Source organism: Salmo trutta, chromosome 34, assembly GCF_901001165.1.
Source record: "Salmo trutta chromosome 34, fSalTru1.1, whole genome shotgun sequence".
Taxonomy (NCBI): Eukaryota; Metazoa; Chordata; class Actinopteri; order Salmoniformes; family Salmonidae; genus Salmo; species Salmo trutta.
In genome coordinates, this window is record NC_042990.1 from 5028749 (window position 1) to 5042135 (window position 13387).

At 42.1% G+C, this 13387-nt stretch overlaps 1 protein-coding gene across 1 annotated transcript in view; it reads right to left on the reverse strand.

Annotated features, from left to right (window-relative positions):
- Positions 1 to 202: 202 nt before the first annotated feature.
- Positions 203 to 13387, reverse strand: part of atp9b (ATPase phospholipid transporting 9B) — a 55957-nt gene continuing 42772 nt past the window's right edge. Inside the window, exons 16-29 of the mRNA XM_029731399.1 lie at positions 10501 to 10662; positions 7028 to 7120; positions 6114 to 6197; positions 5672 to 5842; positions 5371 to 5469; positions 5160 to 5249; positions 4353 to 4497; positions 3937 to 4001; positions 3609 to 3764; positions 3461 to 3525; positions 3198 to 3306; positions 2966 to 3023; positions 1627 to 1830; positions 203 to 665 (exon numbers count right to left, since the gene is read on the reverse strand). Coding sequence (XP_029587259.1) covers positions 529 to 665; positions 1627 to 1830; positions 2966 to 3023; positions 3198 to 3306; positions 3461 to 3525; positions 3609 to 3764; positions 3937 to 4001; positions 4353 to 4497; positions 5160 to 5249; positions 5371 to 5469; positions 5672 to 5842; positions 6114 to 6197; positions 7028 to 7120; positions 10501 to 10662 — 1638 coding nt within the window. The 3' untranslated portion in view covers positions 203 to 528. The remainder of the gene's footprint in view (positions 666 to 1626; positions 1831 to 2965; positions 3024 to 3197; positions 3307 to 3460; positions 3526 to 3608; positions 3765 to 3936; positions 4002 to 4352; positions 4498 to 5159; positions 5250 to 5370; positions 5470 to 5671; positions 5843 to 6113; positions 6198 to 7027; positions 7121 to 10500; positions 10663 to 13387) is intronic.

Consider the following 13387-nt stretch of genomic DNA (forward strand, 5'->3'; position numbering starts at 1 on the left):
CGTTAAGTTCGTATTGACAGTGCTTAGGAATCAAAGTTGTAAATCACAAATTAAACCATCATACTGGTATCTCTACTCAGTACAGAGATTAATAAAGTTGAATAAAACACTTTTTTCAAATCCAGAACTACATATACAAAAAGTTAAACGCGGAAACCATAGTCATCGAGTTATAAAAATGAAAAAAAGACACTTGAAGCGATTTGGTTGGAAGTGCATTTAAACAGAAGGCAAATTGACCCGAGCCTTCCTGTCCAGTGCATCAAAGGGTTATTTGTTCTGTTTTTACCCCTTCCCTGTCCCTTTTTAACATGTGTTGCACTGTCTTTACAAGTATTACCACATTCCAGTGACATAAATCCATACAATACTCTATTCATGTTTTTGCTTCTAGTGACCTCTTTAGGTTCCCTGTCTGTCAATCACTGTGGATCAGTAAAAAAAGTGCTGAAAAGAAAGGTTGGATCATAGAGAGCGTAAGAAAGATAATTATGGGAGTTGTGTAAGCAGGATAGAGCTTAAAATGGCTCATGAGGACAGCTTGGAGTAGCTGGGTGGTGAGAACTTGCGCTTCAGGTATTTGATGATATAGAGAGGGAGACAGCTGACGACGGTGATCACTGACACCTTCCAAAGGAAGGCTGGTGTCGTGATGAAGCCCAGGTCTGGGATAAAAAAAAACAACACGTGTTAGAAATCTGTCCAAATAACGGCACATGCAACATGTGCCAGGCACTAACATGTTGATATACATTAGTTTATTATCACTTTATTTTCAATTTATTCAAAAGATTTAGTTGATAATTATGGATCCATGTTTTCTGTTTAAAAGAGCTTTTGCACACATGCCTTGGAATGAGACATCACTGAGTGGAATGGTAAAACAATATAAGTAGCAGGAAAATATGCTCAATACGTCACATCAAATATGGCTGCAAAAGACCTGGTCAGAGAATGGTCACTAAAGGAACATGAACAGGGCTGAGCAGTCACAGCACGGTCAAAAACAGTGATGAGAGGAAAGTGTGAAAAGGAAGTGGAGGAGAAGAGGTAGCGTTTCCACAGTGCTGCACACCTACCCAGAAATGCTCCAAAGGACACCCTGCCTATGCCTGTCCCAAGGACACATACAGTAGCAAAAGAGAGGATGAGCAGAGAGAGAGAGAGAGAGAGAGAGAGAGAGAGAATGAGCAGAGAGAGAGAGAGAGAGAGAGAGACCAAATGAGTGCTAGCATGAGAGAGAAAAAAACAGGGAAAGAGATACAGGAGCGAGCGAGGGAGAAGGGGAGAGGGAGGGAGAAGATGGCAGACACGAACAAAGCACAGACCTCCAAGGTTTAATTGGGTTAACTCATAAACATAAGTGCATCAAACTAAAACACACAAGCTGCAGTGCAGTGTAGTGCAAAGGGTGAGACTGTTCCACTACAAGATTAAAGTGTTTGTAAAAAACTGCCCTCCACATAACAAAAAGCAAAGACCAACATCAAATAATTTTCCGTCAACACTTATCAGCACAATAGCAAACAGCATACAATTTTTTTGTTTTTTTACTTTGGCCCTAAGGGGATAAATAAAATTTAATCGAGTTGTTTTTTTCCCCTCAGGTAATCAACATTTGCTTACCGAAGTACTCATTGAGGAAGGCAAGCGAGGCTATGTAGCAGCCCAGACTGAGGAACTCTGCTAGCACCATGAGCCAGTGCCAGGTACGGATGTTGAGCGCCACCATGAGCAGCTCGGTGAGGATCAGCGCAGTGAAGGAGATGGCCACCACGTGCACAAACTCAGACTCAAACAACACCAGTGCACCGTACATCAGGATGCCACCTGGGGGCGCCACAAAAAGGTGTTAGTGACGTAGTGCTGGTTGAGTAACTGTTTAACCAGCTTGAGAAAGAAACTAGAGAATGATCAACTAGAACGAATTCTAGTCATCAACTAGAATCAATTTGTTTCTAGTTAATAACAATAAGACCTAACATTAAATGTACCGGCTTATTCTTTTAGGGAACCAAATATGACAAGTACATTAGGCCTTTGTTTTGGTTTATTTCTTAAGTTACTTTGATCCCCAATGCTCACTGAAAGTCTGTTATTCAAAATATGTATTAGGATTCAAGTAAGTCTTAAGACACAGGATCTGACTCAATTACAGAATTTATGAGGGCAAACAGACAATGTGTCCAAGTGTATCCAAAAACCAACCAGGTAAACCACAGTACTGTAGCTTGACACTCATTCATCTATTCTATGGTGGTGCCTACTGTATTTTGATAGCCTTTCATTTAATTATAACACGCCGCAAATTGAGCTTAATAGCCTATTACTGATCACATAATTGCCTTTCCATACAGTCTACATACAGTGCATTCCTGGGAGTTAAACTCTGTAATAAATTAAAACCGACGATCGTGGCCTGATATTTTTTCTCCCCCCCTCATATCTCCCTGTTTTTCATTGGACTTTGGAAATAGACCTTTAATTAAAAAACGAGAGCTGTCAGGAAGTGACGCTTCAGTAAGAACATAGATCTTTCTCAACACGCTGCATGGCTTAGCGATTACAGAAATATCGATTTACTGGACAGACAAAAGCCTGCGTGTAACTGCAGATGACGCTTGGAAACCTAAGCTACTGAGAAACAGGACTGTCTGAGAGTCAGGGGGCCAGGGGACTGACGGTATCGCACATACTAAAAATGATGAAATATAAGTGTGGTGCCTGGATGAACGGTCAGTAATAAAAGGTGTTTAAGCCAGTACGCTGCGCTTCGTTCAGGTTGCTTTCAGAAAATCTGCCATACTGTGCGGATGGATAATTTGGATATAAGAGTTGTGCACCTGGCCGACACCTTCATAACATCCATAATGTTTAGAAGCACTCTCACCTGTGTGTTAGTATTCATCATTAGAACTGTGTTAAGGAAATCTAACTCAGAAAGCTATCCTGTCAATTCTCTTACCTTGGTAAATACTGATTAACACCCAAATGAGAAAAGTCTTGAAAGACAAGGAACGACCCTAGAAGAGAAAAATACAGAATTGCAGACATCATACTCTAATTCCTGTCAAATCACAAAACACAACTTTTGAATTCACTTTAACCTGTTAAACCCTTAATGAAAATAGAATCAGTGTAAATTGACCATCCATTCCCCTTCAGCCTGTATTATATAAGAGAGGTTGTCATTTTACCTTGGTGAGGTCTTTGTAAAGCTCAGGGTACAGCAGGGCCATCTCTGGCTTCACGTCCTGGTCCAGCACCAGGGAAAATACAGGGAACATAGTGTAGATGGTAGAATACCTGCACAGAAGGGGAGAACACAGGACTGGAGTTAATACAGAACACTGTACCAGTGCATCAATAGAAAGGGGCTCACCTTCTCATGTTTAGATGCATGCACATACTGTACGCACAAATGGAAACAATTGCAGAAGAAATATAGACAACCACATACCCAACCATGAGAAAACCCTGGTACAAAGGGACTGATGCAAAGTAGAAAATGGAGGAAAACACTGCCTGCAAAGAGGGAGAGATGACACATTTCATTCAAGTCCTTCCATATTCAGTACTAGTAACATAAACATGTTCAGGTCTGTTACCTGCATGGTTGATATGATCATGCCTCGGTGCATGACAAACTGGCCCAGGGCTGCTGAACGCTTGTAGCTGTTCCGGCCATGGACCATAAGCAGCCGGCCAATGTGCTTAAACTGAGTGATTGAGAAATCTGCCGCCAGGGATGCCTGCTTCCCCTCCTGCATGGGGAGAGCATAAGTGCGTAATGTTATTCTACGGAAGGACACACCCCATATCCGACTAAATACGGCACCCATAACAGGTTTTGCATTTTATTTTTTTATTTTATTTGACTATTTAACGTTATAATATGTGGATAGGATAAGAGGAGGAGTGATATGGGTTGTTTACCTTTCCTTCAATGCCGATACCACAGTCTGCTGCCTGGATCATACTGACATCATTACCTCCATCACCTGGGAGAGACAAGAGAGCCACACGTCAGCCACAGGCTCAATAATAACATGTAAAAGAGCCATATGGAAATAAGGCTTACGCCCCAGGATGATGACAGAACAATGTTAACACTGATGCTTGTGCTGTTTGATTGCCATCTTGTGGACATAATAGGTGTGCACCTTCTCGAACTGGGTTTAGTTTCTCCTTTTCCAAAAAAGTAGTCAATAGTGAGGTATATTACTGGTAGGAATTTTCTACAATTGGCATTCATTGTACACCGATCATTGTAGCAGTTGTGTCTGATACAAAGGATGAGAGTGGTTAGTTGTTATGCATCTGGGTCTTGCCCAGGGTGCAAAGGGGCTCACCTATGGCACAGGTTCTGTTGGCTGTGTGCTGCTTGAGCAGGTGGACGATCTGGGCTTTCTGAGTGGGGGAGCAGCGACAGCAGACTACCGCCGGACACTGACACGCCAGCTCCACAAACTCATGCTCATAGTACCGCAGACACACCTGTGGGAAGATAAACATATAGATTCGGAAAATGCAAACACATCCGGACCCACACAAGAACATTTACATAATGAAGTATTTACTACACCATCTCTTCAGATCCATTCTTTTATTTTTTTATACCTTTATTTAACTAGGCAAGTCAGTTAAGAACAAATACTTATTTTCAATGACAGCCTAGGAACAGTGTGTTAACTGCCTTGTTCAGGGGCAGAAAGACAGATTTGTACCTTGTCAGCTCGGGGATTCGATCTTGCAACCTGTCCGTCACTAGTCCAACACTCTAACCACTAGGCTACCTGCTGCCCTGTCAATCAATGGTGTTATAATTAAGCAACAAGGCCAGAGGTGGGTGTGGTATATGGCCAATAAACCACAGCTAAGGGCTGTTCTTCTGCACAACGCATAGTGACTGGATACAGCCCTTAGCTGTGGTATATTGGCCATATACCACAAATCCCAGAGGTGCCTTATTGCTATTATAAACTGGTTACCAATGTAATTAGAGCAGCTCAAATAAATATTTTATCATACCCGTGATATACCACGGCTGTTAGCCAATCAGCATTCAGGGTTCAAACCACTCAGTTTATGTTTTTTTGGCTGCATCTACATTACAATCTGCTTTGAGAGGTCTGTGAGAAGTGTTTGTGCTGTAGTACCTCCAAGGAGTCTCCAGAGATGACCAGAGCACAGTCGTGTTTCCTTCTGAAGGCATTGAGCTCCAGATGGGCCTCTCCTCTGTTGGAGACCTGCTCGAGAGCCAGGCAATACAATTAGTGGAAGGACAGATACAGGACCATTTCTTCATCCCTTTAACACTCATCAAGTGACAGATTATTATCTTAAGATGAAAAAGAAAGAGAAGCGTACCGATCTGAATACATGAATATCTTGGCTTCTGGACACCAAATGGGAGCTTTTAGCGATACAAGTAGCTGTCTCCAGCTTATCCCCAGTAAGCATCCATATCTGAAGAGAAAACAAAACCATGACATGGAATCAGTGACAGCATTAAAAGCACCATTTTACAGTACTAGTCAGATTCTGGTATGACATGGAATGCCTCTTTTTCACAGCTAACATACTGTACATGGAAAGGACAGCGCAATATAAATGCATATAACAAGTTCACAGTTGTAGTAAAACACAAAAGAATAGTGTGGTCTCACACCTTGATCCCAGCGTTTCTGAGGAGCTCCAGGGTTGGCCTAACATCAGCCTGTAGTTGGTCCTCAACCCCAGTCAAACACAGAAGCTCCATCTCCCTCTCCAGACTCTCTACCACTGCTGCCACCTTCAGAGCCCGGTCATGGATACTCAGCTTGGCCTGGTTGAAACGGTTCTACACCAACACAGAGGGAAAGATAGTCAGTCAGTGAGGGAGGGAGGGAGGCAGAGATGAGAAAGGAAGTGATAATGAAAGAGATGGGGAGGTAGAAATCCAGTCAAACGGAGAAAATCAGAGAGAAATAAATAACCATTGCAAAAGTGTGTAGCGCATAGGGCAAAAGAGAAAAGGAAATAAGTGGAATGAGGGAAAGTAGGCAGCTCATTCGGTTTGAAGATTATTTTCAATTCAGCAGGACATTAAGGAGGGACATTATGTTTTGCACCTCAAAGTCTGTATACTGCTCTTCAGACAGAGATTTCTTAGCCACCACCAGGGTCCGAAGCCCCTCCCTGGCCATGTTCCCACACTGAGAACAAAAGAGGGGATAGTTAGGAAAGAGTGATATGATATGATGAAACCAGAAATTACTGAACATTTGTAGAGACAAACTTACTCTCAAAAGTCCAGTCAGATACATATTTATTAAACAAACTATGTTTCAACAAATTTCATATGGCATACAGTAGGTTTAACATACGCTGAATAGCATACAGTACAGGCATAGATCCTTTAATCTAATTGAGAGTCAGCTGCATCAGAACAGCACGTACAGTCAACCAACAAAGACAGAAATCAATGGGGAATAAGGTCGCCTCGGGAGAAAGTTCAGAGGACACAAAACCCACATTTTATTGTTTTATATGAAACGCCAATGAGCTGAAAGTGACGCGCTGATTGCTTATTGACATGGTACCCATATAGCGCCACTGCTTGGACAGTCTACGGGATATTACAGTCAATGGAACATCATTAACACCATTGTTAGGAATATGACATACTGGATGCGTCCCAAATGGCACCTTATTCCCTATATAGTGCATTATATTAAACCAACGCCCTGGTCAAAAATAGTGCACTAAATAGGGAATAGGGTGCAATTTTGGATGCATACATTAATGCCTCCTAGGAAAGGAATCCACTTCATGTTGGGCACTAATTAAATCAAAAACAGCCCCTGGTCCTAAATGACTCAATATTGCCAATACAATTATGAACATACAGTATTGCACACCCAGTCATGGGTGGGACTGTTGATCTTGTGATGAATGAATGTCCTGGTTAACAACAGAGGTAATTACCCTGCATGTGTTCGATACATTTTGTTCATACGTACAACAGTCTGGATGGAAGCCTTACCTCCTCCTCCAGCCAATCATTGTACTGCACGATACTCGCCATGGCAACATCAGCACCCTTCATATAAAACGTGATGTCACCTGTGGTCTCCTCCTAGAGCAAAATATGAGAGAAAATGTAGATGTATATTCATATAAAAAGCATTCCAGTGCCATATAATACGAACACCAGACCTGAATTCAAATATAATTTTTTGTTAACATGTCTAGATGGGGTTTGCACCATTCTGACTTTTCTACTGGCTCCATTAGAGCAGGAAAGCTCAACCAAGCACAGCTTAAGTATTTGAAATGATTTCAAATAGTATTTAAACCCAGGACTTACTAACACACACCTACTCATTCAAGGGTTTGTCTTATTTTAAAAATGTTCTACATTGTATAATAATAGTGAAGACATCAGAACTATGAAATAATACATATGGAATCATGTAGCAGCTAAAAAAGTCCAAATATAGTTGACGTCGGAAGTTTACATACACTTAGGTTGGAGTCATTAAAACTCATGTTTCAACCACTCCACAAATTTCTTGTTAACAAACTATAGTTTTGGCAATTGTTTACCGACAGATTATTTAACTTAAAATTCACTGTGTCACAATTCCAGCGGGTCAGAAGTTTAAATACACTAAGTTGACTCTGCCTTTAAACAGCTTGGAAAATTCCAGAAAATTATGTCATGGCTTTAGAAGCTAATTGACATAATTTGAGTCAATTGGAGGTGTACCTGTGGATGTACTTCAAGCCTACCTTCAAACTCAGTGCCTCTTTGCTTGACATCATGGGAAAATCAAATAGAAATCAGCCAAGACCTCAGAAAAAAAAGTAGACCTCCACAAGTCTGGTTCATCCTTGGGAGCAATTTCCAAACGCATACCACGTTCATCTGTACAAACAATAGTACGCAAGTATAAACACCATGGGACCACGCAGCCATCATACCGCTCAGGAAGGAGATGCGTTCTGTCTCCTAGAGATGAACGTACTTTGGTGCAAAAAGTGCAAATCAATCCCAGAACAACAGCAAAGGACCTAGTGAAGATGCTGGAGGAAACAGGCACAAAAGTATCTATATCCACAGTAAAACGAGTCCTATATCGACATAACCTGAAAGGCCGCTCAGCAAGGAAGAATCCTTTGCTCCAAAACCGCCATAAAAAAGCCAGACTATGGTATGCAACTGCGCATGGGGACAAAGATCGTACTTTTTGGAAAAATGTCCTCTGGTCTGATGAAACAAAAATAGAACTGTTTGGCCATCATGACCATAGTTATGTTTGGAGAAAAAAGGGGGAGGCTTGCAAGCAGAAGAACACCATCCCAACCGTGAAGCACAGGGGTGGCAGCATCCTGTTGTGGGGTTGCTTTGCTGCAGGAGGGACTGGTGCACTTCACAAAATAGATGGCATCATGAAGATGGAAAATGATGTGGATATATTGAAGCAACATCTCAAGACATCAGTCAGGAAGTTAAAGCTTGGTCGCAAATGAGTCTTCCAAATGGTCAATGAACCCAAGTATACTTCCAAAGTTGTGGAAAAATGGCTTAAGGACAACAAAGTCAAGGTATTGGAGTGGCCATCACAAAGCCCTGACCTCAAGCCTATAGAAAATTTGTGGGCAGAACTGAAAAAGCTTCTACGAGCTAGGAGGCCTACAAACCTGACTAAGTTACACCAGCTCTGTCAGGAGGAATGGGCCAAAATTCACCCAACTTATTGTGGGAAGCTTGTGGAAGGCTACCCGAAGCATTTGACCCAAGTTAAACAATTTAAAGGCAATGCTACCAAATACTAATTGAGTGCATGTAAACTTCTGACCCACTGAGAATGTGACGAAAGAAATAAAAGCTGAAATAAATGATCCTCTCTACTATTATATTGACATTTCACATTCTTAAAATAAAGTGGTGATCCTAACTGACCTAAGACAGGGAATTTTTACTAGGATTAAATGTCAGGAATTGTGAAAAACTGAGTTTAAATATATTTGGCTAAGGTGTATGTAAACTTTCGACTTCAACTGTATATTTGAGATTCTTCAAAGTAGCCACCCTTTGCCTTGATGACAGCTTTGCACACGCTTGGCATTCTCTCAACCAGCTTCATGAGGTAGTCACATGGAATGCATTTCAATTAACAGGTGTGCCTTGTTAAAAGTTAATTTGTGGAATTTCTTTCCTTCTTAATGCATTTGAGCCAATCAGTTGTGTTGTGACAAGGTAGGGGTGGTATACAGAAAATAGCCCTATTTGGTAAAAGACCAAGTCCATATTATGGCAAGAACAGCTCAAATAAGCAAAGAAAAACGACAGTCCATCATTACCTTAAGACATGAAGGTCAGTCAATGTGGAACATTTCAAGATTTTTTACAGTTTCTTCAAGTGCAGTCACAAAAACCATCAAGTGCTATGATGAAACTGGGTCTCATGAGGACCGCCACAGGAAATGAAGACAAAGTTACCTCTGCTGCAGAGGATAAGTTCATTAGCGTTAGTAGCCTCAGAAATTGCAGCCCAAACAAATGCTTCACAGAGTTCAAGTAACAGACATCTCAACATCAACTGTTCAGAGGAGACCGCGTGAATCTGGCCTTCATGGTCGAGTTTCTGCAAAGAAACCACTACTAAAGGACACCAATAAGAAGAAGAGACTTGCTTGGGCCAAGAAACACAAGCAATGGACATTAGGCCGGTGAAAATATGTCCTTTGGTCTAATGAGTGCAAATTTGAGATTTTTGGTTCCATCTGCCATGTCTTTGTGAGACGCAGAGTAGGTGAACTGATGACCTCCGCATTTGTGGTTCCCACTGTGAAGCATGGAGGAGGAGGTGTGATGGTGCTTTGCTGGTGACACTGTATGTTATTTATGTTGAATTCAAGGCACACTTAACCAGCATGGCTACCACAGCATTCTGCAGCGATACGCCATCCCATCTGGTTTGTGCTTAGTGGGACTATCATTTATTTTTCAACAGAACAACGACCCAACACAACTCCAAGGTGCGTAAGGGCTATTTGACCAAGGAGAGTGATGGAGTGCTGGGTCGTGACCTGGCCTCCACAATCACCCGACCTCGACCCAATTGAGATGGTTTGGGATGAGTTGGACTGCAGAGTGAAGGAAAAGCGGACCAACATGTGCTCAGCATATGTGGGAACTCCCTCAAGACTGTTGGAAAAGCATTCCAGGTGAAGCTGGTTGAGAGAATGCCAAGAGTGTGCAAAGCTGTCATCTATTCAAAAGGTGGCTACTTTGAAGAATCTCAAATATATTTTGATTTATTTAAAACTTTTTGGGTTACTACATGATTCCATATGTGTTATTTCATAGTTTTGATGTCTTCACTATTATTCTACAATGTAGAAAAAAGTAAAAATAAAGAAAAACCCTGGAATGAGTAGGTGTGTCCAAACTTTTGACTGGTACTGTAGTTTTGTTGACCATTACATGGGTGGTAACTACGTCCATACCCTGATTATGATGCCCATCCGCTTGCTCTCTGAGGTGAAGGGGAAGATCTGCAGGATGTAGTAGGTTAGGACCTGTCCTGCTGGGGTCTTCAGCTGCAGGGAGGTCAGGTCCCTGTTCACCAGAGTCAGCCCTACGCTCTCCGTCCACCGCACCAGCGCCACCTGAAGAGGAGCAACATGCACACACACAGTAAGGTCAATGGTCAGGAACACACCTGCACTACTACACAGACCCAGGCCCTCTGTGCCTCTCACTAGGGGCTAGCTACGGGTCCACATAGAGGGTTCAGAGGTCAAGGTTAGGGGCTCTGTGTACGCTCACAGGGTCAACTTCCTGATCGCCTTGAATCAAAGGAAACACACAGGAAAGTAACTGGTTCATTGTTAAGTATCATTCACAGCTGAGAGTGAATACAATGAGACACAGAAGGAGGCTGTTGGCCTCATAGTAACAGAAGGACTATTAAACTATAATTCAGTGTCCAATTATTACACAACAGAAGAATGGTGAATAATCCTGAAGTCATAGGCTATGCTTTAGATTAAGACATATGGTGAAGGGACAAATGTGTTATCCAGGACCATTATAATGGTTGATAAACAAAAAATATGCACATTTGGATAATTTGTTTGTCCAATTATCTTAAGTATCACTTGTGGTCAAAAAGCATAAAAGGTAACATGGCCAATAATTGAAACAGAAAGGCAAGCACTAAAACTGGCCTCTACTTAGTTATCATAATGAATGGGGATCTTTGTGTGCGGGTCCCTTCCCCAATAATGGGGCATATGCTCAACCGCAGCTTCATGTAAACAACCTACACATCCATGCTCAGTGTTCCAAAATAAATATTTTCTGTGGTTTAACAACTGGTTGTATTACACACCATTGAACTACAAGAACATGCTTTGCATTTCAAAATAGAGTCCAGTACACTATTGTGATGCAGTACAGCCCTTTACTGGATGTAACCCCAAATCCTGAAGCATCCACAGTTGTAATATTGATAGTTTGTTGCCTTACAAATACTCTGTATACAATGCTCTAGGTGCCTTATCTCTGGAGTGGAGTCCATTCACAAACAGAGGAGTGTTTTTCTGGTTTTCTTTTCCCTCCTCTCCTCAGCAGGAACTCCTGCCCCCCAAGTGAGTGTTCAGCTGCACACGACTCAATTCTCCACGGGTTCATTTTCAATTTGCTCACTCAAAGGTTGTTATTATACTCCTGACCTACAAATTGGAACTTCCTGCTAATACCCCATAATTTCTTTCTGGTTCCCCTTTGAGGTCCGTGCGAGAGCTGGCTATATTTACTTAACACACATCTGTGAATCATAATCGCATGGGCGTACGTGCGGCACATATGTGTGTACAAATGCGTACAGAGTCAGGATTTAATACCTACCTCCTCAATCAACTTTATCAGCTCCATGGGAACTGTTTAAAGCCATGTCAACTTTGATACAAACTGTATGTAAATCATGTGTTACACAAGTAATGTAAGAGACTACCCGTGACTACTTGACGACAATGGCAGACCGGTTTAAAGTACCCAATCAATCATTTCAATAGCATTCCCAAAGTTCTAGTGATCATGTATATCAACATGGCAGAGCTGCATTTAAAATGAGCAGCAGCTAAGCATTTCATGATGAAAATGGATCTGTAATAGCTAAATTCTTCCCACCATGTCATTACCAATCAGAACTAGGATTTTAACAGCACTCACTAAATATCATTTTCTTAATTGATTTAGGGTGGTCAACATTGAAAATACTAGCTTGTAGCACTGTAGCTATCACACTAAAACTGTGCATTTATGTTAAACATTCATACATGCTGACTCTAGATAAATGTCCAAATTTGCAGTTTAATTTGGTCACCTATTGAAAAGGTAAATCAGGGACTTGCATATGCAAGTGACAATACTCAACCAGCCAAACCAATGAATTGCTCCTTTGCCTGGTACTCCCCTTGGGGTCCCCTTTTCCATCGGCTATCCTATTACCTCCTATTGGAGATGATAAACTCCTGCTTCATGAGACTCCACGGTCATTAAATGCCATGGTCAAACATTCTCGGGCCAGTTCCGAATGGCACCCTATTCACTATAGGCCCTATTCCAAAGTAGTGGACTACATAGGGAATAGGGTGCCATTTGAGAAACAGCCCTCCTCTGACATCACAGGGTCAGAGGTTAGAGCAGGGCCCTGTTCACAGCATGGTTGACCAGAAGGTCAACTGACCCCTGACCTCGGGTCGGCCCACTTCATCTCCTTAATGACGGCTCATTACATTAGAGAGAGTCAGCTAATTAAATATGGGCCTCATAGCGCTGCACTGACAGGGCTCTGCCACTGTTGTCAATGAGGCTGAGGCAAGAGAGAGAGGGAAAGGAGAGCTAAGGGGAGAGAGAAAGAACAAAGAGAGCGAGGAGGAGAGAGCGAGTAGGAGAGAGAGATGTGAGAAGAGATGTGAGCAGAGATGGAGAGGAAGAGACACAGATAGGGGTGAGGGGGAACTGAACAACCACAGACCCTTCTCATCGTCTCTCAGAGAAAATTAAATATTGATCAATCCAAGCAGTGCCAGACAATAGAGGGAGATAGAGCCGAGTGAAAAGGGAAATAAATAAATATACACATGAAGGTGGGACAGGACGGGCGAGCAGGCAGGCAGGCAATTCCAGAGCAGACAAAAAGGGAAACCGAGATATATCTTTTGTAACCGTTTAATCTTCATTTTGACTGCTAGGTTGAGCTCGAGCCCAGTGCAAGTCAAGGTAAGTTTCACAAAGGCTTCACAAAATCATTGGGTCATGGGTGAGAAACACTTCAATGGCCCTGAACACTGTACTATATGGTGGGATTAGCGATCCTTTGATATG